The sequence below is a fragment of the Urocampus carinirostris genome, chromosome 4, assembly GCF_059441175.1.
Source record: "Urocampus carinirostris isolate Australia breed hairy pipefish chromosome 4, RoL_Ucar_1.0, whole genome shotgun sequence".
NCBI lineage: Eukaryota > Metazoa > Chordata > Actinopteri > Syngnathiformes > Syngnathidae > Urocampus > Urocampus carinirostris.
In genome coordinates this window covers 15112589-15140337 of record NC_142352.1, presented here as the reverse complement: position 1 = coordinate 15140337, position 27749 = coordinate 15112589, and the positions used below count along the sequence as shown (strand labels likewise).

Sequence of the window (27749 nt, the reverse complement as noted above, 5' to 3'; positions counted from 1 at the left end):
GTGAACCAGCAATAACTAAAGCATGAAGTAGCGAGGGGTCTCTGTATATACACCGGTGTTTTATTTTTTACAATGTAACCACAGTATTTGGCTAGAAGATATTTTGTGTGTGTTAGGAGTAGAGTGAAGTCAACAGACGTATGCTTATCAATCCGAACTTTAAACGACACCAGAACTTTGGGTCAAATTAGAGTAGTAAATGTGTCCCATTTTTTATTTTTTGGACCAACTGTATTTATACAGTGACTTATGACTTGAGCACCCTGCCCCGGACAAAATGGACACCATTCCTGGAGTCAAGTCAGGAGTGTTTTATTTTTGGTCAAGTAGCGTGTGATTGAGACACAGATCCCATGAAATGTACAGTTTTTTTTCAGCTTATCACATCTTTACATTCATTATCAGGCTTTGCACTTGGTGACAGCAAAAATACAATACATTCACATTTGTTATGTACTAAAGAAATGATACAGGGATTTTGAAATTATAAGGAACTAAATCTAGACTTAAGTCATTTCAATTCACATTACAACGCTTGCCTTACTTTCACGTACCCATAGATTAATTTCTTCAATTCCTGGTAAAACAAATGATCACAACTAGATAAAGGTAAAAAAAAACAACTTTGGTCCTTCAAATGGAATGTTCAAAGCACATACGTAAACTAACTCCATTTGGATTCCTCAGAGAGGATATTCTCTCGACACGCTGCTCTCAGCTTCGTCAACGTTGTGGTGGATAGACTCCCAGGTTCAGTAAAGATTTTCTAAAATTGAGAAAAAAAACACGATGAGGGAGACTATAGCACCTTTGCCTTTTAAGTAGAGATGCACCAAAATGATTCTTGGGGGCAAAAGACGAAAATGTTAAATGCTTGGCTAAACTAAACACCAAAATTACCCAAAAGTTTTTTTTAATTGTGCTCTGACTTGCTAAAAACAAGTTCTGGTCTGGTGTATTACCCAATACTGGTTTTCTGGACCATAAGACACACCTTTTTCTTTTTCTTAGACGAGGCATACTGGACTATAAGGCACAATAAATAAAACTCACACTGTAAGGGTTAAAAAGTCAGAAAATAAAACATTCATAGAACAGAAACCACAGATATGAAATGAATCATATCTGGTTACCGTTTTTAATAGCGTTTTATTGTAATGATGCATTTCCAATTTAAATACCCATATTTTCTGGTATATAAAGGTGCATGTGTGAAACCTGCAAATGTTTAATTTAGGTGCGCCTTGTAGCCAGGAAATTACTGTACCTTCAATAAATTATAAAACAAAAAGGCATTTAAGTGCTCTAAAGTAATCCTGGCAGATCGGAAAAGGATACAGAATTAGTAATACTGCAACCAAAAAGGCATGTTTATTCTACCTAATGATGGTAATGAAATAGTTTATAACTGCTACACTAAAGAGCCTTATTTAAACCCATTTTAGTTGCTGGTAATAGTGACCAGAAAACAAGAGTAAGAGGGAACTTATGATAATGATGGTGCAACAAACGAGTTGCATATGTGGCAAACAGGGTTGGGTAGGGTTACTTTAACTTGATTACTTTCAATTACTTTTGGATTACTCCAATACCAAATATGCTAATAAAAGACTAAAGAAACTAAATATGAATAAAATTATGACTCACAACACGTGGTAAGTTTTCTCTCCTGGCTTTGATCGCTTTGATCTCCGGCAAAACTAACATAAAATGCGACAAACAAAATGAAAAATCCAAACAGCTTGCCGACATCATTTTTGCCGTTCCATGTATTCCGTTACTCCCCAAGCCTGCACAAAATTTAGTAATTTTATTCATTTTTAGTTTATTTTGTCTTTTATTAGCATATTTGGTATTGGAGTAATCCAAAAGTAATCGAAAGTAATCAAGCTAAAATAAACCCTACCCAACCCTGGTGGCAAAGTAAAAATCAATAAAATGATACTGTTTGCACAAGGCTTAACACTAGCCAATAGACTTCGGGGAAAAAACAAAACGTGCTTGCGGATTAAAACGTCTCAACTGTAGCAAGTTAGCTTTGTAGTGTTTCCACATTGACATTAGATAAAGTCCGACTAACCGCTTACAAAGTTTCATGGTCAATCGGATTTAGTATCACAATTCCTAGTATAGGTTTATTAATTAGAAGAGATCAACTGTTACAGGTGATCTCTATAGTATTAGCATGTAAGTATTAGCCAAAGTCCAGCTAGGGAATTAAGACATGGAAGCAGATGGACAGGAACCTCACATGCAGAACAAAAAATATGCAGCCACAGAGCACAAACTCGCCCCCAGAGTGAAAGCCGGCTTGGAACGGCACGCTTCTCTTGAGACCGCGTCACATCGTATGTTTTTTCAGCAGCATATTTTCGGGTTTATTTTTTCTTTCAGACGAAACCAAAAATGCACTTTTGCTTATTTTTCTCCCAAAATGTTCAGTGTCAAATTCGGTGCATTCCTACTCTTTAAGCTTGTTTTACCTGCATGAAAGGGTGGCACTCCTCCACAAACGCTCCCTGTGTGATCTGTTTGAAGATTTGGCATATGTCTGTCAAGGATTGAGCTTGTTCAATTAAAACTCTGTGGTGTTGGATTAGCGTCAGTGCCACGCGGAACAAGACTTTTGATCCTTCGTAGAACAAGCAGTCCCAAACTCGTAGAACTGTCTGAGAGAGAAAGAAGGTCATTGACTCGATCGAGTAAGACATCGGCATCTTCATAAAACCCAAAGTCACCTCCACGGGTAAAATATCGATGAAGAGACAGATGAACCAACGAGACACCACCAGAGTCCACGTGACGTTGTGATCTATCATGGCTTTCCACACTTTGGGGGACTTGACCCTGACCAACTCCCCCAAAACTTCCTGGTCTATCTTTAAACCAAGCATGGCCGGACTGTAGTAGTCTGCCATCAGGACATAGAATAGAGAACAAAACCATTTTTATTGTGACCATCGGTAATGACAGTGGGTAAGTTTACATGCAAGCAATAATCCGAATGGAAACCAAATATCGACAGTATTCCGATGTGTAAAGTCATGTAAACGCACACAATAATCAAATAAGGTTTTAGTCCGACTGAGCGTATTCAAAATGCTGATTAGTCCTTTCATTTTCATATTAGATAGATACTTTATTCATCCCCGTAGGGAAATTCACACTTCCAGCATTATCCTTGTGTTGAAAATAAAACAATGATAAAGTAAAAGGAATATAATACATAAATACCCAATGTAATGAGTATTTAGATAGTGCTAAAAAAGTTCTGAGGCACAGCGTTTGAAAATGAAGTTATGTCAAATATTTCACTGTACTACCTCGTAGGTAGTCAAGGATTGAGCTTGTTCAATTAAAACTCTGTGGTGTTCAATTAGCGGCAGTGCCACGCGGAACAAGACTTTTGATCCTCCGTAGAACAAGCAGTCCAGCTCGGTGGCCTTGGGGGTATGGCGCCCGCCCCGAGACTGGGAGGTTGTGGTTCAACCCTCGGCCGAGTCATACCTAAGACTTAAACATTGGTACCCGTTGCCTCCCTGCTTGGCGTTCAGCATTAGGGGTTGGAATTGGGGGGGTTTGGTCACCTAATGACTCCCAACACCTCAGTTGGGTTGAGCGAGGGGGCTGGGAATCCCCTCCTCTGAATCAATCTCCCAAAAAGAGTCAATAATTACTCTAGCCACCTTCCACTAGGGGGATATGGCTGTGGTATATATTTATATAATAGGCAGAGAACTAGTATATAAAAAGAAAAAAATAATACTTAAAATAAAATAAAATTATGTGCTTTATTTATGTTTTTATTTTTTACACAACAATCTTAAACCGCTGTGTTAAACAAATTAAGTAATGTACTGTGCTACTTCAAGAGCAGATAATTAGTACATAAAAAGTATATAAAAAAATCTACTGCCACCTACTGATATGGATGACTATTACAGTTCCTTGTCTGAAGATAGCAAAAATACTGAATAATGGTCTGATTTTTTTGGAAGGATAAAACTGGGCAAATTCCAGTGGCACACTAGACAGGGTCTCACGGAACACGAGTGTGCCCGGGCACACTGGTTGCAAAACACTGCACTAGAGAACCCCACTGCATTAGAGTAACCGGATTTTTGTTGTGTACGCAGTTTCCTTCATCTGCAATATTTTTATGCTGCAAAGCATTGTGGTACTTACAGTACAGAGACAAATGTTACACGCTTCTAAAGAAACTTTGTGTGTTTGATTTTTCCGGGACATTTTTATTTTATGTCCCCACGGTGAAAATGCCACAGTTGTATACATCCATAAATAGTGTAAGTCTAGCCTTTTGGCTAATCGTGTACAAACAGACGAGATGCAACAAATGCACTTTCAGGCTGCGGAGGTGACAAACATGGTTCCTTTGTTTTATTTGGTTTGTGACATGAATGAAATGATCATGGAAAATTTTAAATGCGGAAACAACATCAATTTGCGTGATGACATTGCCTCCGCCTCGCCCTTGTAATCGGATTACTCTCAAACGGCATGTATGAGGGTTATTCGTTTGCCACTAGGTATGTAGCCGATACATTCAAATTGCTCCAAAAAATCCAATAGTCCCTTTTCAAATCGGATTACTGCCTCCATGTAAACTTAGCCATTAAACCTACCTGGTAGAATTCTGCCAAGGAGTGCATCCATCAACCAGAAGGACTTTTCTTCATCCTTGGTTACAATGAGCAGATAACCAGCTATAAAATTCATACCCTGGAGATTCAATCAAGAAAACATGGCCCAACAAAAGATGAGTGGAAACGAAGCAATCATGATGAATGAAGGATTATTTACAATTTAAAGTAGCTACGATGCTGCCCCTGAATGATATTTCCATTTCAAATACAAAATAATGACAATGGATGTGACGCTACAAATTGCACGTGATGATAATAACTTGAATCAGAGGTGACCAAACCTTTCCCTCTTAGAGCAATATGAAAAAATGGAAGGATTACATGTTTACACATTGGATTATTTTTTTTTTTTTTAAAACAATCATCGGTGCACTATAAATATACTGTAGATTCTTACCTTATTGTGAGAACGATTTTATCGTTTTTGTATTTTTAATCTTTTACATTTCATCTTATTTCCTGAAAAGAAAAAAAAATCCCTAAATGGGGGATCATTTTGCTTATTCTAAGAAGTATTTTCTAGATTGATTAAAAAAGATACGTATCATGACTAAAGAGATCTGCTAGACTCTTCAATTTTGCTTTTTTCTACTTTTTTACCAGAAAAATGCAAAAAAATACTTAATGTTTTATTGCAGCGTCAATTTTTTGTTCTAAAATTATCAATTGCATTGAAAGACTTATTGTTGTACAAAAATGTCAATTTAATGAACAACTTTTATGAAAGTTGCACGCTTCCAAGTATATTTTTGGTTTCCTGGAAGAAGAAAAATGAAAAACTGAAATTGTCATCTTATGATTTTGCTCATTTTAAGAAATAGTTTGAGTAATAAATATATATTTATATATTTCCCTTTTGTGGAAAATTACCTTTTTTATGCGTCTTTTCTATTATTGTTATATTATTTACTACCTTGTTTGTGTATAGAATTTACAAAAACAAAGCAAAAATATCCTCAAACTAAAAAAAAAAACAATACACTTTTAAGATTCAATTTCCAAACATAATCCTGAATAACTTTGTATAAGGTTAGTTTATCATTTTACAGAAATTATCATATATGAAAAAAAACAAATGTAAATATTGGCCCCTAATTCTTTTTTCTGGAGGCTCCACGCATATTGTGTAAAAAAGTAATAGTGTTTGCAAGGTCATTGTGGTAATGCAATACCTGACAATAACCCACATCAGCATTGTGGTGCCCGTATGCCCTCAACACGTTGTACAAAGCTTTCTGCAGACACGGCTCGGATGTTTTTCGAAACAAAACGTTGTCAGGAAATGTTCTGTTCAAGTCTTAAAGGGAGGGGAAAAAATGACAATATCAGCAGCTAAGAGAGGACCAATAACATATGATAGACCCCCGGGATAGGGTATCTCCACCTTATGATGTACAAGAAGACTTTTTTGGGCAGCTCGTTACAGAATTCTCACTATACGACAAATTATTGTGCGTGCCCAAAAAACTTCTAAAATTAAAACTCTGGGGTTTCCATGTGCATGTCAATATGCCCATCTGCTATTGGTCAAAGTCATAAGATGCTGCTCTGCTATTGGTTGCAGCATGGCATCATTAAAATGCCGATATGCTATTGGCTGAACTCCCTCCCACAATTCCTTTCTCTACCTTTGTTCAGTTCTAGACTCTTGCGTGCTTTGTAATGATTTAGCAAGTTACAAAACTGAATTCTCTGTATTCATTTGCTTTTCGTCCCAAAGCTTGCATTGATGCTAAAGGGGGAAGCAAATACATAATAACAATTGAACTGAACCTTGAGATAATAAGATACATAGAAGGCACACGTGTCGTAATCCTTGGTGAGAAATGTGTCCGAAACCAATCGACAATTGAGATAAGTACCGTATTAACAATAATCAGGGCATAACAGGTCCCCCAAGTGAAAGTTTTCAATTATTTATAATTTAAATCGGGCAGCACGGCGGCGCAGTGGTTAGCGCTTGTGCGGCACAGTTCATGTCATGGGAACCTGTCGTGGGTTCAAATCCAGCTCCAGACTTCCTGTGCGGAGTTTGAATGTTCTCCCCGTGCTTGCGTGGGTTTCCTCCGGGCACTCCGGTTTCCTCTCACATTCCAAAAACATACATTTCAGGTGAATTGGCCGGTCCAAATTGTCCCTAGGTGTGAATGAGCGAGCGAGTTGTCTGTCCCTGTGTGCCCTGCGATTGGCTGGCAACCAGTTCAGGGTGTCCCCTGCCCACTGCCTGGAGATGGCTGGGATGGGCTCCAGCACCCCCACGACCCTAATGAGGATAAGCGGTACGGCTAATGAGATGAGATAATTTAAATCGACCGACTCCTCCCCCTTCTGAATCCAGCCACAAACTCCACTGTGCCAGCCAAGTCACATCACACCGAAGGTTGTCAAAACATTTTTTTTCTTATTTCATTTAATTGCCAATGTTATTGTTAAGTCATTTGTTGTATGGTTCTTCATTTCTTTGCTTCTGCTAAGTTCATCATTTACTGTATTTACTGTTAGACACCTCCAAAGAAGGCAGCTAAGTTTGCCAGGGCTGTTCATTATTTTTGCCTACTATTGCACACAGTTGCTTGTTATTTTGACTATTACACAATGTGGTCTGTTGTTTTAACTACAACATCCTCCTTATTGCCCGCAACCCTAATGAGGATAAGTGGTGCAGAAAATGGATTGATGGGTTCCTCCTTATTTTGAATGTCTTCTCAAGTTTAAACTTGGCATTTATTCAATCATATATATATACATGTATATTAGATATACAGTAAGTAGTGCTTACTATGTACTGTTTTGTTATTTTAATGGTTCTACTTCAAGTATTGTGGGTTTGTAACACATTTCTGAATTACCATTTATTTTACCCGTCATATGGCATTTTCACTTTTCGCTCTCCGCCTCAAACGAATTAATCTCGTATCCCGGGGGTTTACTGTTGTAGTTTTCCATGAACAATAATTACTAAAGACTAACCTGTGTTGATGGCTTCCACCAGTTTAGGGTCATGCTGAGCTCCAAGCAGCGCCTGGTAGTAACCCTGGTTTTTCTCCAATAGCTCTTGAGCTCCACTAGCTGCCATCCAAACCAGAGCCCGGTGCTCATTGGGTATTCCCTTCCGTACGTAGCGTTTCACTGATAACAAAAATGAAACTTCATTCTGTACAAGATGAACTATGTGCCACTCTTGCATGTTTCACACTCACGTTTTACATTCCTTTGCACTTTACGTTTGCTCTTCAGTAGTTTGGACCACTTGATGGACCTCTTTGTTAGCACCACAAGATACTCGGACATCAGCTCTTCGTAGGAGTCATAGTCAAAGTCTTCTGGGCGCTCAAAGCCGTATGGGTCCACCCTGGATGAAGAACAGAAGAATTATGAGTGATCGTGCAGACAAATTGAGTTGCGGCACGCATTTGGGTAAAATATCTGGCGGAAGAGCCCTCTGCGTTTTTCTTCCGCAAGTCATGAGAAAAAGGAAAAGGACGTTGGGGACAAAACTGGCACACAAACTGCATTTTTACCAGTATTTTATTTACCATTAAACAGTAGAGCAAATACATTTTTAGTCAACCAACAATCGTGCAAGTTCTCTTACTTGAAAATATTAGAGAATCCTGTAATTGTCAACATTGGTAAACCTCAACCACGAAAGCGAGAGACAGAGTGTGAAAAATAAACAGAAAAGCACATTTTTTATAAAGAATTTATTTCCAAATTAAAATGGTAAAATACATAAATGGTCACCTACAAAGAAGCAAAATTTCTGGCTATCAAATAGGTCTAACGAGGTCTAACAAGACTCCACTCTTTACCTGTATTAATGGCACCGGTTTTAATTTATCGGTATAAAACACACCTGTCCAGAACCTCAGTCAGTCATACTCCAAATTCCACTATGGCCAAGACCAAAGAACTGTTGAAGAACACCAAAGATAAAATTATAGACCTGCACCAGGCTGGGAAGACTGAATCTGTGAGAGCAATTGTTAGAAAAAGAAAGACATACAAGACCACTGAGAAACTCCCTCGATCTGTGGCTCCATGCAAGATCTCACCCCGTGGATTCGAAATTATAACATGAATAGTGAGCAAAACTCCCAAAACCACATGGGGGGGCTATTAAACGAAGTAAACCACAGTAACAAAGGCTACTTTCAATAACAATGGGCCGCCAGGATCTAAAATCCTAACCTGATAGACATGTCAGTACACATCCGTCCCCATTTGCTAAAGAGCAGTTTGCTAGAGAGCATTTGGATGATCCAGAAGAGGACTGGGAGAATGCGTTATCGTCAGATGAAACCAAACCAAAATAGAACATTTTGGTAGAAACACCAGTTTCAATGTTTTGGAGGAGAAAGAATAATGAATTGCATCGAAAGAACACCATACCCACTGTAGCCGTTGTTCTGCAAAGGAACCAGGACAACCTATCCGTGTAAAGAAAAAAAGAATGAACTAGGCAATGCATTGAGAGATTTTAAGTGAAAATTCTCTTTCCATCAGCAAGGGCATTAAAGATAAGACACAACTGGGTCTTTCAGCATGACAATGACCCCAAGCACACAGCCAAGAAGCATTTCAAGGTCCTGGAGTGCCCTAGCCAGTCACCAGATCTCAACCCCATAGTAAATCTGTGGAGGGTTTCGAAAGTCCACTTTGCCTAACGACAGCCCCAAAACATCACTGCTCTATAGGAGCTCTGCATGAAGGAATGGGCCAAAATGCCAGCAACAGTATTATTACACCATCCCCTGATCTAAAACCTATTGCACCATAAACAATCAAGGAATACTCTATTGACAAAACGAAAATGAGCATTGCTCGGTTTTTAATTTTTTCTGATTTTTGTATTTTTCATGGAAAATGCGTAAACTGTAGTTTGCTGTAAACTGGTGTCGAAAACTGGAAAATTCCTTTTTGGTAGCAATCAATATTTAATATAAAAGATACTAAACTAAGTATTTAAAACGTATATACTGTATTGTATAAAATAAAAAATTATAAATAAATGCACCTTAAAAATAAAATGTATAAACTTAAGATAAAATTCAAATTAAAAATAACATACAAAAAAACAAAACATGAATGATCCATATGAACTACTTTATAAATCCTCATTTGTGTATTCGTGTATGTGGTGGTGTGCATGTGTTTGTATGTGACTAATAGTTTCCGAAACAGCTGAACCGATCTTCGTGAAAATATAAAGAGTTGTACCAGGCCTCCACCTGTGTCTTTAGCTAGGTTTCGTATCAAGGCGCCCCAAATAAATATCAACAAAATTAATAAAATTCTGCTTTTGTGAGGTCTGCTTTCATGGGGTCTCTAACGCCCTCTGATAATCAAATTGGGTGCAGCAGTGCCCGATCACCGACCACTCCAAGCAGCTGAACCCAATCTTTACTGCTCGACAATGCCGGGGTTGGAATGCATTAGCTACATATTACTTTTGATACTCGCTATACAACTAGTTCAATTAGCAGTCTACTCCATAGAACAGATTAATGTAGCACGTCGGTAGTTTACTGAATTACTTATTAGTATGATGCCTAAGGGATGGGCATTCCCTTGTTTACATTTTGCTTTTGTGAATTTGCATGCGTCAAACATGGAAAATATGACGAAAAATATTTGGTTTAAGTACTTAAACAGTAACCACACTGGATTTGAATCGCACACTTTGTCAGTCCCTTAATAAACAATGCTAGAGCGAGAGTGATCTTGAAGCAGCACCTTTAAGAGGATTAACTCTATGATAAGCAGTCCTAGCTGAGGCCTTTAACTTTTATTTGCACATGGGTTTTTCTAAACAGGTTTAGGCGCTGTGAAATTTTTAAATGAGTTACCTGAAGAGAATTAGTAATTTAGCAACCAAAGAAAGAAAGGATGAAATGAGGGAGGTAAGAAATAGAAGGGAGTAGGGGAAGGAAGAAGGAATGAAATGAAGGAAGAAAAAGGGGAGAGGAGTGAGTTATAGAAGAAGGAAAAATGGAAATGAGGGAGGGAAGAAACAATGAAGAAAAGGAAAAAAAAAGGATGAAAAACAGCCTTTGAATACATTATGTTAAATACATCAATCAACTGGAACTAAAAATGTAAACTAAGTTTAACTTATTTGCTCAGGTATCGCATTTAAAATACATATTTACACAATTTATTTTGCAATATGGGCAGCACGGCGGCGCAGTGGTTAGCGCGTGTGCGGCACAGTTCTAAGGTCTTGGGAACCTCCTGTGTGGGTTCAAATCCAGCTACTGGACTTACTGTGGGGAGTTTGTATGTTTTCCCCGTGCTTGCGTGGTTTTCCTCCGGGCACTCCGGTTTCCTCCCACATTCCAAAGACATGCATTTCAGGTGGATTGGCTGGTCCAAATTGTCCCTAGGTGTGACTGAGCGAGCGAGTTGTCTGTCCCTGTGTGCAACCAATTCAGAGTGTCCCCTGCCCACTGCCCAGTGATTGCTGGGATGGGCTCCAGCACCCCTGGGACCTTACTGAGGATAAGCAGTGCAGCTAATGAGATGAGATTTTGCAATATCGATTCATGCAATTTAGAATTCCCAGCAAATAATAGTAAAGAATCTTGTAGCGAAAAAAGTGTGGATTTCTTTGTTTTGCTGACGTTAACTTTAAGAAACAATATCACCTTTTGTATTTAGTTGAATTCATGATAAACTCAGATTATTATTTTTTTTAATGGAGATTTATAATTAAATGGTTCGTGCTATTAACAGCAAAAGATCACAGGAGAGGAAAAACTTTAAAATTCAAATAACCCGTTTTTGGTTGAAAGTGTAAAAATAATTTCGTTTTAATCCGTTTTCATGTAGCAAAAGTGTTTGTTAATTCACGCAACAAGTTCTCGCGATATTTAGGTCATTTTCCACCGCGAGTTTTTTGACAGGTGCACTTTTTTATTGCGGATTGCATAAAATAGAAAATGGCTTTTGGGGAATACTGTAAAGTGTTTATAGAACATTACACTATATTATTGTTTTTACTTAGCTAAGTTGGTTCGCGGTTAGGAATTGAGAAAGTTACCTGTTGACTCTGTCTTTAGCTGTGTCGCCGTAGTAGTAAGTCGTCGTTTTCTCCATGTTTTCTTCTTTTGAAATGTTTTCCAAATTCGACGCTTTGGCTTCAATTTCTGGTTTCTTTTTGTCTTTAAAGCGGGGGGGGGGTTATTTACTTCTTTATTATTCCCCTGTTTACGTCACGGGTGTTAATTTGTATCCAGTTGGCAACAGTTCGTGTCTCCTTCCTTCATTGTTTCTTTTCTTCAGGGCACTCGATCAAATCCCATTCATGCGTGTTTAAATCGCATTCCCAGTTCGCCATTTCGTTTTCCATATGGAAAGAACTTGGAAGCTTGACTTTTACCGCACTTCGCGTGCACCTGCAGCGGCTGGTTTTCTCCCCATTTTAAGGAATGCACTAAAATCCAGCCGAAGAAATCGAGTTAGGAATACAATCTGGAGGGAAAACGGTCGATTCGTCACCCGGTGATGTCAGGTTGAAGATCAGACGAGCTTCGTCCAGGAGAAGTCGGTGGGAGGAAGGTTGCTTGCCCCGGGACGTCAATCACTCCTTTGGGTGCGTTCACGTGAATCGGGTAAAAATGCACACCTGAAGCGAATATCAGTTCTAGCGTAGAGCGTTAAAGCCTTGACTACATCATTTAACATATATTGTTTTTATTGTTTTCTATTGTTGGTTCGTCTTGTAATGCCAAATGAAGATCAGCCGAGTTCCTTCCAGAAAGAGTCAGGCGGAAGATGGTTGCCTGCCCCGGGACGCTCGCTCACGTAATCAAGCTTTATGGTGCATTCATGGTAATCCAGTAACATTGTACTTTTAGACCATAAAGTAAATGGTCTGCATTCATAAAGCGCTTTTCAAGTCAATGAAGACCTCCCAGAGTTCTTTACAATGTGCTTCAAGTCGAAGTGTCCTTGGGCAAGACACTGAATCCCTAATGCCCCCAATAAGCAGGTAGGCGCCTTGCATGGCTGAGTCCCTATTGGTGAGTAAGTGTGTGTGTGAATGGGTAAGTGTGCAATTCAATGCTCACCTCGGTCATTTAAAAAAGAAAATATTGTCTACAGCATTTCACAAATATTCATATTTCCTTATACATGGATTTTAACTTGATGAAAAAGTAACTCTTGGTGCAAAAAAAAACAACAACATAAAAGACCCATTAATTAGTCATTAAGTGTACTTGGAATTTCAGTCAGTGATTAAGTATTTAACTCCTGAAAATGTGGTTATTTTAAGAAAAAAAGTTTAAGATTAAAGGTGACATTTTCTAGGTTTAAACTCAACCACTTGGGGGCGACATTAACTCAAAATAAAAAGAGGGTTCAGTTCAAATATTTATATTTTTTCACACAATTGCAAAAATGTCTTTTTTTCAATTCCATCTTCACTTAGATTAGTTATTTATTTATTCCCCCATTTTTGTGTGTGTATTTAAAGAAAAAAAACAATTAGAGGATTTTTTTTTAATTATTACAAATCTAAAATACAACACAAACTATATTTCCAATTTGTCACTCATCTCTCCTGGTCAGGAATAGTAAAAGTGCAGAAACAATTTAAAAATGTACATATTTTTTTGGGTTCTGGAAATAATTATGTACAATACATCAAGTTGTACTTTTGAATTATCATGTTCTGAATGAATGCCTTAAGTAATCCAGTCTGAATGGCCGCAATCTAAAAAGTAAACGTGTCAGTAAAATGTATAACCTTGGGCTTATATGTTTGTTTCACAGATGGATCGGCGTAGTTTATCGAGGTATATTTTGCTGTCGGACCCTTTTCGGAAGTTAGTATTTGAGTTTGAGAGGGTGACACTCGCATACTAACAATCGGCTTAGTTGTTTCACTTTCATCTTCATCCTGGTCACATTTAAGATCAAGTATTTTTTCTGCAGTTTTCGCTGCTGCGTGAAAACTCTGTACATTAATGTCAAGAAGATGGTGGTCCTGCAAAGTGTTCTTGGTCCTCAATCCAGCTCCAAAATCATTGGTAGAACAGTTGACGGGTGAAGTTAGCATTTTAGATAAAACAGTCTCCGAGTGTGGAGCATCATCTCCAAGTCCCGAAACATTTATAGAAGGTGGAGTTAGCACTTTATCCAAAATTGTGTCTGAGTGTCCAGCAAAATCTCTAGCTTCTAAAACATTTGTAGACGGTGAAGTTAGCGCATTAGCCAAAACAGTTGATGGATGTTGAGCATCATCTACAACTCCCAAAACATTTATGGAAGGTAAAGTTTGCGTTTTAGCCAAAACTGAGTCTGCTTGCCCGGCATCAGCTTCAAGTCCTAAAACATTTGTAAAGGGTGAAGTTAGCGATTTAGCTAAAACAGTGTCTACTTGCCCAGCATCAGATTCAAGTCCCAAATCATTTATAGAAGGCGACGTTAGCGATTTAGCTAAAATGATGTCTGAGTGTTGCGCATTATCTCCAGCTCCCAAAGCATTTATAGAAGGTGAAGTTAGCCTTTCAGCTAAAACAGTCCCTGAGAGTTTAACTTCAATTTTGTGAATACGTGGTATCATGTAAATTGGCAATCCTTTTTGCCTAACACGTTTTTGTTGATTTTGGTCGATTAGTTCTTTACCCATCAAGCTATAGTCCGTTCCAATGGAAACTTGCACACAATTGGTGTCTTTTACTTGCTCTTTCATGTCAGATCTCAATGAAATGACATGATTAGGGCTTTCACAGTGTTGTTTTACTGAACAATCCCAACATGCAGACCACTGGATGGAGCCTGGTGTCTTGATTGCAATATGGGACTTGAGTGGAGCTTCTCTCTGTAGAACCATCCTGTAGGGTCGAGGGATGGACCATTGTATTACGCATTCCAAAATGATTGCTCCTTGATGAGCATGATTCAATTTTTCCATGATTTTATCGCATTTATTGTGTGTTTTGGGTATCTGGAATTGTTCATTATTGCCTTTAAGGTCACGCAAATGTGGGGATTTTTGCTCTGCTTTTAAGTTCAAGTCTCCCTTGGCCTTTGAGTTTTGTTGCCTCTCGAAACATCTTTGATTTTCTTTTAAGTCAGGACTCCTTTTAAATTTCACCTCTTTCGACCTTATTTGTCTGTCGTTTACAGTAGCGTTCTGCTGGTTTTCACGGAAAGCAACCTGCTGTTTTACACTGACTATTGCAGGGAGTGGAGCACCTGAAATGTTTGTTTGTTTGGAAACAAAGGGCATGTTCTCAAATTTGTTCATTAAGGAGGAAAGGAGGATCCCTTTTCTGCATATTTTTGTGTCGGTTGACTGTTTTGATGTCAGTCCAAGTTCCATTTGCTCACTCCAAGCAAATTTGGCCACAATTTCTTTCACGCTTGCCCCTCGTCTTTTCTTGCTAATTTTGCTCATTGCATGTCCACTTTCATGTTTGGCATTTTGAGCACCTGCCATGTTTAGAGTTCCAACCTCCCTTCTGTTTGTGAGAGGGGGTTTCGCGGTTGACCTGGAGAATTTGGACTGCAGTAGTCGGAATGAGGTCAGACGCTGGGGTGAAGAGTCTTCTTCTTTTGCCTTTGTGATCTTGAATCTGTTTTCCACAGTTTTTCTTGTATCAAGCTCATGATTCTCTAGTACACAAATTAGTTTAAGATCATCGTGCTTAGCTACATTTTTCTGAACAGGATTTTTTTCAAGGGAAATCCCAAAGACTTGCTCATCGCCATCTTTGGATGTGGAAGTCCGGTTGGAGAGGTCTTGTGTCAGGTATTGCAGGAGAGTCTCCAGAATCCCTCGAAGCACTGGACGACAGGCACGGTCTCTTATTAACTTCCTCAACATACTGGCATCGGGGCTGCTGATACAGGTTTTCTGAGAATCTGTTCTATAGAGAATAGAAGATATGCAAAACTTAATCTACATGGCTAGTCTACATGACAAAAAGTATGTTGTTTAAGTTGTGGGTTTACATTTTTGTATGGTATTATCAAATGCAGCCTCCAACAACAGCTTGGTAACCAAGTACAGTACTCATGCACTGAGGTTTTCTGGTTTGAAGGGACATTTGATTAGTAGCTTAAATAAGCATATCAGCTGCATTGATAAGTTCGTTACCCCTACTGACTGATTTGACTAGAATAAAAATAAAAATACGAGTATACAACTCAAAACATTCATAAGTATCAAATCAAGAAGAGTCCGGGTCTCAATGGATATAAGTACATTTTAATCTCACAGTTTAACTAATATCTGTTATTGCTTAATTCACATTCACAGTTTCTATAGATATACGTCAGTAAAGTACACTGCACATTTACACACTAGCATAGACAAGTTGTACTGACTACTTTCAGATGCCTTTTCTTTGCAAATGTAGATGTCATTGAGTGTTTTTGGCTTATTAACTATGTATTGTGAAAATTAATATTTGAGGTGTTTGACTATTCTAGAGAAAATTGTAGTTTAACTGACATTTTGGTACAGGTCAAGTTACAGGGTTACTGTTATTCTAGGGTTTCTAATTTTGCCTAAGGGATGCACAACAATGAAACCCTATCGAAAACAGTACATAATATAATATAATAATATATTAATATGTGAACATGTACTCTATTTGGAAAAGTGAGTTTGGGACAAATGTAAAACCCTACACAGTGGAGTAACCTTTTGTGTTTTGTCTTAGGTTGATTAAACCAGAGAAGGGGAAGAGAGAATGTGTTAATACAGTAAAAAGTATGCTAGGACTAGGGGACAGTGCGGGGACGAGGGGTCTTTGGCTCGTGCAGTTCCTTTGATAGCCAATGGGCCTGTGAAGTGCAGTTTTTACTTGTCTATGCACTTCTCTTCTAAAGCAGCTTTGTAAAGCGCCTCTCCCAGCTCCGCCAAACGCTCCCTTTTGTCTAAATCCTGGTACAGGGTTGAGGGAACTTGCTTTTGGCCGTACATTAGGCCATAGAGGCAACCGGCGATTAGACCTGTGGCTTCACTTTCTCCTGAAATAACAAATATCAGTGAGCAGGATTTCTTAGGATTTTTTCTCAAATGACATCTTGGGAGCTTACCTCCATGGAACATGGCTCTTTTGCATAATTCAGCCCAGTCATTTCCTGAAATGAGAAGGGCATCGTAGGCTATCATAGGGGCATCATGTCCTCTCCGGCCAGCACGGCCTTCTGAACTCCATCTTTTGTACATCTGTCCGACAAAAAAGTAACAATGGGTTGAAAATATTATGTAAAACTATATTCTGATTGTAAACTTTACAATGAACCTTTAATTATCGTGAGGATTACGCTTCATGAATAAGCATGATTGGGCAAAATCCGTGGAGGAGAAACCTGATTTTTCTTTTACTTTTTACTTTTAATATTTTTTTTGTGTCGTAGATTACCCCCAGCATATGGCAACACTGGTTCACGATATTTTCACTTTTCAGTGTGGAATAAGATATTTGTTGTCCCTTCTTCACGGAATTTCCCCCACAATATTACCTCATTATTTTACATCTTCAAAAACATTTTGATGTTTGAGCATACAGTGAGAGTAAAAAGTATTTGATCCCTAGCTGATTTTGTTGGTTTTGCCTACTTAGGAAGATGTGATCACGATTCTTTTTATGATACTGTAAGAGTAAACAAATATTTGACCCCTTGCTGGTTTTGGTGCTTTGCACAGTAATGAATACATGAACATTCTATTCTTTTAATGACAGATGCATTCTAATGTAGTGGACTCAACTCTGCGACAGTACAGTATTGTTCTTTCAGGCAGACAAATGGCTGCCCTCCTCTCCCCTTCCTCTCCTCTTTTTCTTCCCCTCCTCCTCCAGCTGGAATGCAACTTCAGCTGGTTCCACACACGAACAGAACCTATACAAATTCAACTGTTGCTATGTCAGAAAATGATCAAACAATGATCAAAACATGTGAGTTGAATACTGTGTTTCAATTCAATTACATTGATTTAATCATCTGTCAGCTACTGGGTGAATGTAGGGTGATGCGGTGTTACGTGAAGCAAATGTCGCCGTGACAACTCCCCTCAGGGGGCCGGCCACACTGGGGCCATGAGCAGATACTTAAGACCCTGCAATTCAGTCCCTTTAGAGCCATCAAGGAAGCAAGAGGTCTGGCTTACAGGAGGCCAAAAGAGTTCTTAGCAACCCAGCCAAAAGGCAAGAGGTTTGGCTTCCAAAATAATTCTCTGAAGCCAGCGAGCCAGGTTCCAGCCAAACGAGTAGAACAGGGCCAAAGCCTCGCCCGTAAGCATCTAGGAAGGTTAAGACCAAGTCCTGGTTCAACAAGCAAGCAGAGAACCTTGCTTGGCCAGCGCTCAAGCCTGATCGAGCCAGCGGCCAAACCGGTGGGACACAGCCAGCGACCTCAAAGAAGCCTCAAGCCACCATGGCTTCAACACACTGCATTCCGTGGTCCTCTACCCGACCGGGTCTCAAGTTTTCGGGATTCCTCACAGCTCTACCAACGAGGACATCAAGACTGGGGCGTCACCTTCATAGAACCACAGTCCATCTAATGATGCTAGCTGTTGATATTTGTTTGACGTTCAGGGGCAATTCTATCAAATTACAATAAGCCAATGCTTTTTTTCTGTCTAAATGGTGCCGGTTAAGATCTCAACTTCATTTTCCTTTGCTTTTTTTTTCTTATTCTTGTTTGGTTTTGTATCTTATTCCAGTATGTTCTGTGGATGATTAATAAAAGAATACTTTGCTCCATTAATCCGAGAGAGTCTGTGTCTTGATTATATAGATTGAACTATCAAAAACGGTAAAAATAGTGCACTTAAAATTGTGTGTAGCCACCCTTCAGAATAACTATTAAGGTGTTTCATCTGTTTTCCTGATATAATGATCTAAAAATGTAAAAACTATTTTATTTAATTGGTCAAATTATTCGTTAAAATACATAATTATTTTAACAAATAATTTATTGACTATCCAAATTTCGCTAAACTAACATTGAGAGACAAGACATCAAAAAGAAAATCCAGAAAAAAAGCTTTAAATAATGTATTTGAATTAATTTGTATATCATTGCGGGAAATAAGCAATTGATCCCACTATCCATAAGCTCTTAATACTCAGTGACAAATCCTTTGTTTGCAACACAGAGGTCAGGCGTATGTGGTAGTTAACCACAAGGTTAGCACACATGGCAGTGGGTATTTTGGCCCACTCTTCTTTGCAGGTTCCCTCTAAATCATTAAGGTTGGTGATTTATCCCTTCAGCTAGCCATTGATTTTCAATTGGATTGAAGTCCGGAGACTGTTCTATGACCTTAATGTGCTTCTGCTTGAGCCACTTCTTTGTTACCTTTGCTGAATTCTTCTGATCACTGTCATATTGGAAAACCCAACCGTGGCCCTTTTCAGCTTCCTGGCAAAGGGGAGGAGATTGTCCCTCAGAACTGCACGGTACAACTGATACGGTAAAGTAGCCCCTCAGCTTTGACAGAGGAACACCTCCAAAACATGAAGTTTTCACCTTCATGTTTAACGGGGGGCGTAGTGTTCTTGGGATCATAGGCAGCATTTTTGTTCCACACATGACAAGTTGAGTTCAGACCAAATAGTTTAATTTTGCTTTCATCTGACCACAGAACCTTCTCCCAATCATTTTGTGAATTTTTGTCGTGATCATTGGCATACTTTAGGCCGGGCGGCCACATGTGCTCTCTCAGGCAGGGGTACCTTTCAGATGCTGCGGGATTTTAATCTGTTGTTGCCAATAGTCTTCCGGGTGACTGTGGTCCCAGCTGCCTTGAGGTCATTCACCAGTTCCTGTTGAGTGGTTGCGGGAAGATTTCCCACATTTCTCATGATCATTGCCACTTTGGAGCACCAGACCAAGGTCTATGAATGGTCATGTTATATTTCTTAAATTTCCTCACAATTGGACCAAAGGTTGTTTCATTAATTCCCTAGTATCTTGCCTATGTTTTTGTAGCCCAATCCAGTTTTATATAAGAATATATTCTTTTAAGTTATTTTCTTGTTCTTTTTTTATTATATTTTGTCTCTCCGCTTTAGAATATATCTATAATTAAACATATACCTGTATAATCATCAAGTCTTTATTAGTGTGCAAACCAACAGGACCAGCAAGGGATCAAATACTTGGGGTGGCAGTGGCTCAGGAGGTAGAGCGCTCGTCTTGGGATCAAGAGATTGCAGTTCGAATCCCGGCTCCTTCGTGTTACATGTCGAAGTGTCCTTGGGTAAGACACTGAACCCCTAATACCCCCAATAAGCAGGTTAGCGCCTTACATGGCTGCACAGCCGCTATTGGGAAACGTGAAGCACACTGTAAAGCGCTTTGGGAAGTCTTGACTTGAAAAGTGCTATATAAATGCAGATCATTTCATTTCATTTACTTTATACGCTCACGGTGTGTACAGTCACACATCTAATATGTCTGGCTGCTATTGGTTGATACACTGTCTCTTTTCCCCCTCTGCATCAATCCCCTACAACATGGTACCAATTCAAGTCACGTCACACTTAAGGTAAATATAATTTCATTTTTCCTTGACATGCAAAAGTATTTTTTATGATGTTTGATCATATACTTTTATATTAAGTATCACTTATGATATATCATTACTTTGTGTGTTTGTATCAGGCATAAGAGGGGTTCGGGAGGCATTAGGTACGCATGACCAAATCTTTCTATGCCACGCTATGCGGCAATTCCACATGCAATTCCCACCTCAAAACAGATTTATGTCTTATCCCAGGGGCTAATTTTACTATACAATTGAAGACTTTTGTCAGTGCAGAACATTTTGTCGACGTTTTGTGTAGTTGATGAACTTGAAACTGCAAGAGAAATTGTTCGTGCGTAACGTAAATTTGGCAAGCTGTTTGACGATCCGTGGACATGTAGAAATAGTTTAGCCAATCAGAATACAGATCACAATTCACAATGCTAATGAGTCAAGTAGCAAGACTGAAAATTAAACTATGTTATAGTGAGGGTTCACTGTACCAGAAAAATGAATTTACCTTGTCTGTTTCATCAGCATCATACTGGGTGTCATACAATGGTTTGTTTTGACCTTCTTGGTCTAGTCCCCGTTCTTCCAAATAAAACTGCCACTTGGCCTCAAAGTAGAACCAGTTTTCTTGATATTCTGCATAGAAACATGAATAATGTCCCACTCGATGACACAAAGGCCCATTTTCAGGTAAATGGCCCTTTCTTTGGTTCATTGTGTCATATTCCGTTCTAGTCTTACCTGCCATTTGTCGTATAGTCTTCTTACAGTACTCCTCAGCAAGAGGGATAACTTTCATGAGCTCACGGCCCCAAGTCCCTAGCGGTTTTCCTTGAATTGCATAGGATGCAAACAGTGCTGTTGTCATGGAACCCAGGAACCCTGAAAGGCAGTGGAGATATCTCCATATTGGTTTTCACTCCTTAGTAAAAAAATATGGTTGTTCCTAGATCACCTGTGGGATGGTTGTGGGTCATCCTGCCGGTTTCAATGCTGACTTCCACCAGGCTGTCAAGTCTCTCAGGTTGCCAGTATCTCATACCTATGCACATGGCCTTGGCGGCTCCTCCGAATCCAGACCCTGATCAGACAGAGTAGATTCAGCATTTTTCTGAACAGAAAACAACTTTAACAGCAAGAGCCATATTCTCAATCCCTCAATACTACGGATGCATCAAAACATTTCCCACCCGAAAATAACCAAAAGTTATGACTGAAATAAAAAAGAAAACCAAAATAAGGCTTCTGAAACAACAATGTTATGACATCACGTCGAAAATGAGGCGAGCCATGCAAAACTGTTTCTGTGTAAGACGTGGTGGCTCACTTATTTTTTGCACACGAGAAGGAAAGAGATGGTTGATACCTTTAAAATGATAGGTCTGCCAAGTTTTCATCAACAATTTTTCTTCTTAAATGTTCATCTAGCCTTCTCCCTCAAAGTTTTTGTAAGCTGCTAGCTGGACTTTAGCTAATGTTTACATGCTATCACTTCGAGTTCAATGTTTTAATTCGGAAACACATACTTTATGTGCAACAGTCAATCCGTTCATTCCCGAAGTTGATTGGTTGTCGCTAAGCTACCTAAGGGGATAATTTAATATAATATTGTTATTCATCCATGGTCAATAAGCGAGTTTGACTTGTTTGTTGCATTAAACTGCGCCAACGGGCGCCTTAATAATCATCAATTTCCTCCTACTCCCGTTTTCTTGTCACATAAAAGCAAAAAATTGTTGAAAATATTACTTGAAAAAGGAGCGTTGGAATGTAGCAGATACAAGCTATTTATCTTTCATTATAAGCATCAACTTTACTTAGAGTAGAATGAAGTCGCTTGTGTTGTTGGTGTTTTACATCCCAACCATTTTGCTTCTTCTGTGTCATTTTGTTAAGTGGATTTACTGGATTTTGTTCTAAGCACTTCATTGTCTTTTTTTTTTGTTTGTTTTATGAAAATTTCATGAATGGATCACTGAGAAATAGCATCTAGTAATATGCTTGCCCGTTGAAAATCACTGGTATATTGTACATTTTAGCAAATCATTGCAATGTAAGTATTTAATGTATTTATTCATTTTCAATCTTTGGTAAAGCGTTACTCATTTTCGATTTTGGCCCCAAATTTTCATTTCAGTGCCTCCTTACCAAATACCTTTTACGTTGAAAGGCGTGTGCCAGGCGAGGAGAAAGTTGTCAGGTTTGAGGTGAACAAAGCTTTCCACTGTTGCCGGATCAGGGTTTTTACCCTGGAGGGACACTGTGGCTTCAACATAGAGACGTACCAGTTCACGGTAAAGATCTTCTAGGCACCAATAATCTGCATGTACACAAACACAGAGTGACTCTCAATCATCCGTAAACAGCACGGGAAAGGAGACGAGTGATGCGGAGGCAGGCTAAGTTTAGCCTCACCCGACATTGCAAAAGATTAAAACGAGAGTTCCTTGAGCAAAGTGAGACGCGAACACACTGAGAGGTCAGCTAAATTCCCCGAACAAATCTGTCATCGCCATTGACCAAGGTAATATTTGAAAGTTCTTAGTGAGTGAAAGGTAATGTCACAAGGGATTAAAAAGGAAAGCAGGATGGTATAGAGTATTTCATGCATGGTGTTCGCACGGCATATCTTGGTTTTACTTTCGCGTCCTCAGTGCATTGCAGATTTTTTTCTATAAATAAGTTTTGCAGATTTTTCTATAGATAGCAAATTTCCGGCATCACTTTAAGAGCACCAGTAAAGTTAAACCAATCAGAGAACTGCCTCCTGTTTCCTGGCCCTGATTAGAGCGATTGGAATAAATTGTTTAAGTGACTAGAGACTAATGAATGACCCCTTTTGCATGCCGATTGCGAGGTTTCTGAGGGGGCAAGCGAAGGGGATTTTATAAAAAAAATAGACATCGTTTCCGCATTTAAATGTTGCCATGATTTAAAGGATTACTTCATTTATTTTCACTCACCAAGTTCAATGTAGTTCAAATAGGGTTTGCTGACACCTCAAAAGTTGGATCCATTGCTGCGTCTCATCTGTTTACAAGGTGTGCTCGTACGTGGCTTGCCAGAGAAAAGGGCTTACACTTTATAGAGATGGATGCAACTATATCTGGACTGTAGTATTTTTGCCATGGGGGCAAAAAATAAAACTGAAATGTCCCAGAGAAAACAACAGATAAACATGAAGCTTTTTTTAGCGAGTAAGACTGGAGAGGGATGGGTGCCACCAAGCTGTACTTGCTCACGACACACTACAGGAAAATGGTTCCCCTACGACCCTAGTTGTTAAGGGTTGGACCCACTCACCCAAAACAGAGTTTGCATGTATAATTTGTCTCTCTACTAGCAGTCCTACAGTGCTTTGCGGCATAAACATTTACCAGGTGAAGGAAACTAAACAGATTCCATGTGTTACGATATACTTTTTACATTACATAATATATTTTTTCTCCCTTTCCAGTGTTATTTGTATATATATGAAAAATGAATTAACTAGTTTCCTGGAGTTTTTTTTTATAGATTATTTTATTCCCTGAGTATTTCCTTACTGTATTTTATTTTGCAGTGTTTTGGCACAAGAAAGGATTTTTGTCTGATCCTTACATAGTCCCTTTTTTAATAATAATAATAATTTCCTTTGTATTGTCATTCTTTGTAACAATGTACACAGAACGAAATGTCGATACACCTGACCCGTTGTAGCGAGCCGATGCAGTTTTACTTTTTAATTGTATTTGTTTAATCAATTAGTAGCGTATAATAAAGTGTATGGCATTTCTATTGCAGGTTTGAAAAAATACTTAGTGATGTTTTCGCACCCAGTTGTTTTCTAGTTCTCTGATGTTTTTTTTCTCATTTTTTTCCTCCGAGCATTTTATTCCCGTTTTTCTTTTTGCAGTGTTTTGGCACAAGTTGGGATTTTTGTCTGATCCTTCAATTGTCCCTTTTTTAAAATTATTTTATTTTATTAATTAATCAGGAACATGGAATAAAGTATATTGCATTTGTATTGCAGGTTTTAAAAAAATACTTTGTTATTTTAGGAATATATTTTCCTCCCATTTTTGTTTTTTATTAATCAATCCACCCTTTTGTTTTATAGTTTTTGCTTATTCATTTATTTTTCTGAGTATAATCTTCCTGTGTTTGATTTATTTTTTCCCTCTTTTTATATCTTTCTCATATATTTATATGATCATTTTTAAGGGTTCCTACTCTGCAGAAATTCATTAAATACCCTATGGTTATGGTACAGATTAAGCGCAATAATTGTAGAAGTACTGTATCATTTTTTGCATTGGTACTGTTCCTTCTATCCAATCGTCAGTAGATCGGAAAGGAAAGTCCCCTATTATATGTCTGAATGGATCAGGTTGGCGGCGATGCGTGTTTACCTAGGAATGTATGCGCACGGGTACTGGAATTCCGGGATGTGGCTAAATGGGGATACATAATCTCAAAAGATGTCATCACCACATTTGTGTGCCTTTGTTACCAGCAGAGTCTAACCAACTATTGGTCAAGAGTACGAGATCTATGCTTATAGATTCTATTTTCAATGTCGTTGTGCTTAAAAATGTATTGCCATCTTTTACCGGGATTAAGATGACATTCTGATGAGGACAACAGTACCGTATTACGGTGTGGGGTTGTGACTGGATGCAAACAGAGGTTGGTTAACACGAGGGGTGACAGACTCAATTTACTGGTGGCCATCGGAGTTCTCAGGTATTTTTTTTTTTTTACACAAAAAATATCTAAAAAAACAACAACAATATTAAGAAGCACTTAATGTTCAACCAACTTAGCTCAAAGGCAGAAACTCACCGTAAGTTACCTGCAAGGAACATCCACTGTCCTTTAAGCTTTAGTTCAACAGCGGCAACAATTTTCTCCCCCACCCTATAACACCGAACTAACACAGAAATTTATATTAATTAACTCCAAACCCCCCAATACGCCTCATTAAAATTAACAAAACAGTATAAAGTAAGCAATACTTTTGTGTAATGCATGTGTACATGATTAAATAACAATATAGGTAAATGCTTGTAAAGGAAATAGGAAATTTGATTGATCTCTGGTATGACATTACCTGAGCTGGTGCAGTGGAGTTAGTGGGTGGATGCTGAAGGGGGGAGCAGACAGGAGATTCATTTTAAAAGGTTCACTTACGAGGATTGGCTTGCCTTTAGAAGATCTAAATGATTGAATCACTTCCTTATTCTTAATAATTGTCTTCAATTGGTTATCGCCATATGTTTTCATTGTTTTTCTTAATAATCGCAAGCTTTGTTTTCATGGTCATCATGTTTTTGTTTCTCCCTTTAGCATGAATGCAAGCTTTGGGACCCATGGCTAATAAATACAGTACGAAGAGTCCAGGATTGTATTGCTGACATTTAAGTTGGAGTGTGTAGTTTGAGGTGTCCTTAAAAAGTTTGAAATTAAATATTTTCTCTATTAAATATGTGTAAACAATGCCCAACTGAGTTCAAAGAGACTTTTTACATTTTTTTTCCCACTGCGCCTATCTCCTTTTATCTTTTATCAGCGTTCTAGCCACAAAGCGCATTACAGTGGAGGGAAGGAGGTGAGAGGTTGGGGGGAGGAGTGTGATATCACGAGCGTGGTAGAGACTTTCTTTTATTCCAGGATGAAAATGGTGAAAGTAAGAAAAGGAGAGTTACAAATATAGTCCAAATGCCAACCTAAACCCCCCAAAAAATAAAAAATGAAGTTATTCGACCCTCTTCTTCAGTTCCCTCCTTGTCCCAAGATCTCCCACTCCAACCATCATCTTAAAGATATTTCCAAATCTCCTTCTCAAAACCTTTGCCACCCCTAGACCCCTTCTAAAGTTTCCTTAAATCTCTCTCTCAAGTTTTCCCTCCTCCTTCTATATCAGACCCTCCAACCAACTTCTTGAAGGTATTCCCAAATGTCAATTTTAAGATTCTTGCCACCCCAAGACCGCCTCTCAAGTTTCCTTCTCCAATCTCCCTTTCAAATTTTCCCTCCTAAGCAGTCCTGGTTCCACTCTCCCTTATCATCTGTAAATTCCTTTTATGTTCTTTGAAAAAACAACCTCTAATGTGGTTTGACCACAAGCTCGTTCTACGTCCTGCATTTGGGTCTGTCCAAATTCCCGTGACACCACCTTTAAGTCTTTACGAAACCAAGACGTTATGAACTGAATGTAGAAAAATAAGGGCATTGTGGGAGATTGTTCAGCCAATTGCATATCTGTATTCATATTATGACGTGACGCAAACCAATCGAAGACAACCATTTTATATAACGTCGACCAATAACAGACAGGCGTATAAGAAACATAACTACATTCACACGAACATCTCAAAATTGAAATCTTTGACCAAGAAAAATAATGTTGATTTCATGTAGTGGGAGAAGTGCCGCTAAGAGGAGCTCCCCAAAGAAAATCTTACTTCACTTTGCGAATTGAAAACGCCGTAAGGCAGGGTATGCAATATCCTGGGGGTCTACTCAAATTAGCATAGAGATAGCATCCATATAAATTTGTGCGAGCGATACAAAGAATAAGCGGGGTACCTAAACGATCATCTTGCAAATGGCCCGGATGCCACAAGGTCCTACACATTATCCTTTCTGATCTCCATTTAATTATAAACCAGCTTTAACCGATGATGGACTCCAAAACGTACCGGTTATAAGCGCCTCCGCAGTAGTCATGTGCATTAAGGTAGCATCGCTCAGCGGCCAGTTCTCTGGGTCCAGTTTGAGAGCCCCCAGACCACCCAAGGACACCAGTTCTTCTTGGATCTTTTTGCCTGATGTGCAACTTTCCCAGTGTCCTTTTTTGAAGCCCAAGGCATCGCCGACAGCTCCCAGAATCATCCCTGCTTTAAATTTCTCCATGGCACTTAAAAACTTGCTCTTGTGATCTCAACTTTGAAAAAATATCAAAAGTTGTCCCGTGACTTGTAGAAAAAAGCTTCACTTTAAGATGTTCTTCAAATGTTCTTGCTCACCAATAAACCAGCAGTATTTATTTTAGCCAAAGAAAATCATCTTTATAGCCGTCCTCTAGCTTGTCATCAGCTGTCCAAGTCTGAGTCAGTCCACTTTTTATTCGGAGGTCGGCTACCCGCAATCGGAGCTTAGTGTTATCATTCGCAGCTTCCTTCTGGTATGTTGTCGGGAATGGGGCGTCTCCTAAAAAGGAAACCCCTTTGGCCCCAAAAGCTTAGAGGACCAGTGGCTGGCTTTGGAGTCGCGATGGATGCACTTTGAGAGATGCTAATGTGCAGCTGGTGCCAGACCTTGTGGATATGTCACCCAGCCTCGTGGGAGGGGGCGAGTACGCATGAAACGTCATCATACCATTCATTCACTGAAGCCAACTCTAATCCTTAAAGCCCAAGTGTGTTATAAAATGACCCCTAGTGGTGTAAAAACATTATTTATTATTACAACATCGATTGTAGCCTGGTCATCCTGGAAGTGGAATTACCACATGTGCGGTCCCTTCTCAAGGTTTCTTCATTTTCCTCATGTTGAGGTTTTTGAGTTTTTCCTTGCCCTCATGTAGGTTT

General features: G+C 38.9%; 2 protein-coding genes and 1 long non-coding RNA gene across 4 annotated transcripts; 1 reads left to right on the top strand and 2 right to left on the bottom strand.

The window, feature by feature from the left end:
- Positions 1 to 296: 296 nt before the first annotated feature.
- On the bottom strand, positions 297 to 12453 carry grtp1a (growth hormone regulated TBC protein 1a). 2 transcript variants are annotated; one of them, XM_088333746.1, is made up of 8 exons: positions 11707 to 12453; positions 7865 to 8016; positions 7635 to 7793; positions 5852 to 5961; positions 4644 to 4740; positions 2739 to 2911; positions 2484 to 2669; positions 297 to 766 (listed from the first exon to the last, which is right to left on the bottom strand). In XM_088333746.1, the coding sequence occupies exons 1-8, from the start codon at positions 11760 to 11762 to the stop codon at positions 665 to 667; spliced, it is 1035 nt and encodes a 344-aa protein (XP_088189872.1). In that variant the 5' UTR covers positions 11763 to 12453; the 3' UTR covers positions 297 to 664. The 2 variants fall into 2 exon arrangements, with proteins under 2 accessions (XP_088189872.1, XP_088189871.1); XM_088333745.1 differs by having other exon boundaries at positions 5837 to 5961; positions 11707 to 12451.
- LOC148366924 (uncharacterized) lies at positions 11566 to 21281 on the top strand. Its single transcript, XR_015850252.1, has 4 exons — positions 11566 to 12277; positions 12404 to 12497; positions 20169 to 20184; positions 21126 to 21281. It is a non-coding gene; the product is annotated as an uncharacterized LOC148366924 (long non-coding RNA).
- adprhl1 (ADP-ribosylhydrolase like 1) lies at positions 16291 to 27426 on the bottom strand. The gene is made up of 7 exons (XM_088333744.1): positions 26859 to 27426; positions 22331 to 22495; positions 21131 to 21256; positions 20917 to 21057; positions 20684 to 20811; positions 16722 to 16854; positions 16291 to 16652 (listed from the first exon to the last, which is right to left on the bottom strand). Exons 1-7 carry the CDS (start codon positions 27070 to 27072, stop codon positions 16483 to 16485), a joined length of 1077 nt encoding a protein of 358 aa, XP_088189870.1. The 5' UTR covers positions 27073 to 27426; the 3' UTR covers positions 16291 to 16482.
- Between the last annotated feature and the right edge of the window lie 323 nt (positions 27427 to 27749).

Bases quoted from the DNA above. Each gene is read 5' to 3' on its own strand.
- adprhl1 (XM_088333744.1), bottom strand. From the start codon at position 27,072: ATGGAGAAATTTAAAGCAGGGATGATTCTGGGAGCTGTCGGCGATGCC. The intron at 22,496-26,858 runs GTACGTTTTGGA...GTGTACATGCAG, and splicing joins TGCGGAGGCGCTTATAACCG to ATTATTGGTGCCTAGAAGAT. The intron at 16,653-16,721 runs GTAAGCTCCCAA...TTGTTATTTCAG, and splicing joins AAGAGCCATGTTCCATGGAG to GAGAAAGTGAAGCCACAGGT.
- grtp1a (XM_088333745.1), bottom strand. From the start codon at position 11,762: ATGGAGAAAACGACGACTTACTACTACGGCGACACAGCTAAAGACAGA. The intron at 7,794-7,864 runs GTGAGTGTGAAA...TTTTGTTATCAG, and splicing joins AGTGCAAAGGAATGTAAAAC to TGAAACGCTACGTACGGAAG. The intron at 4,741-5,836 runs GTATTGCATTAC...TTGAATCTCCAG, and splicing joins CTGATGTGGGTTATTGTCAG to GGTATGAATTTTATAGCTGG.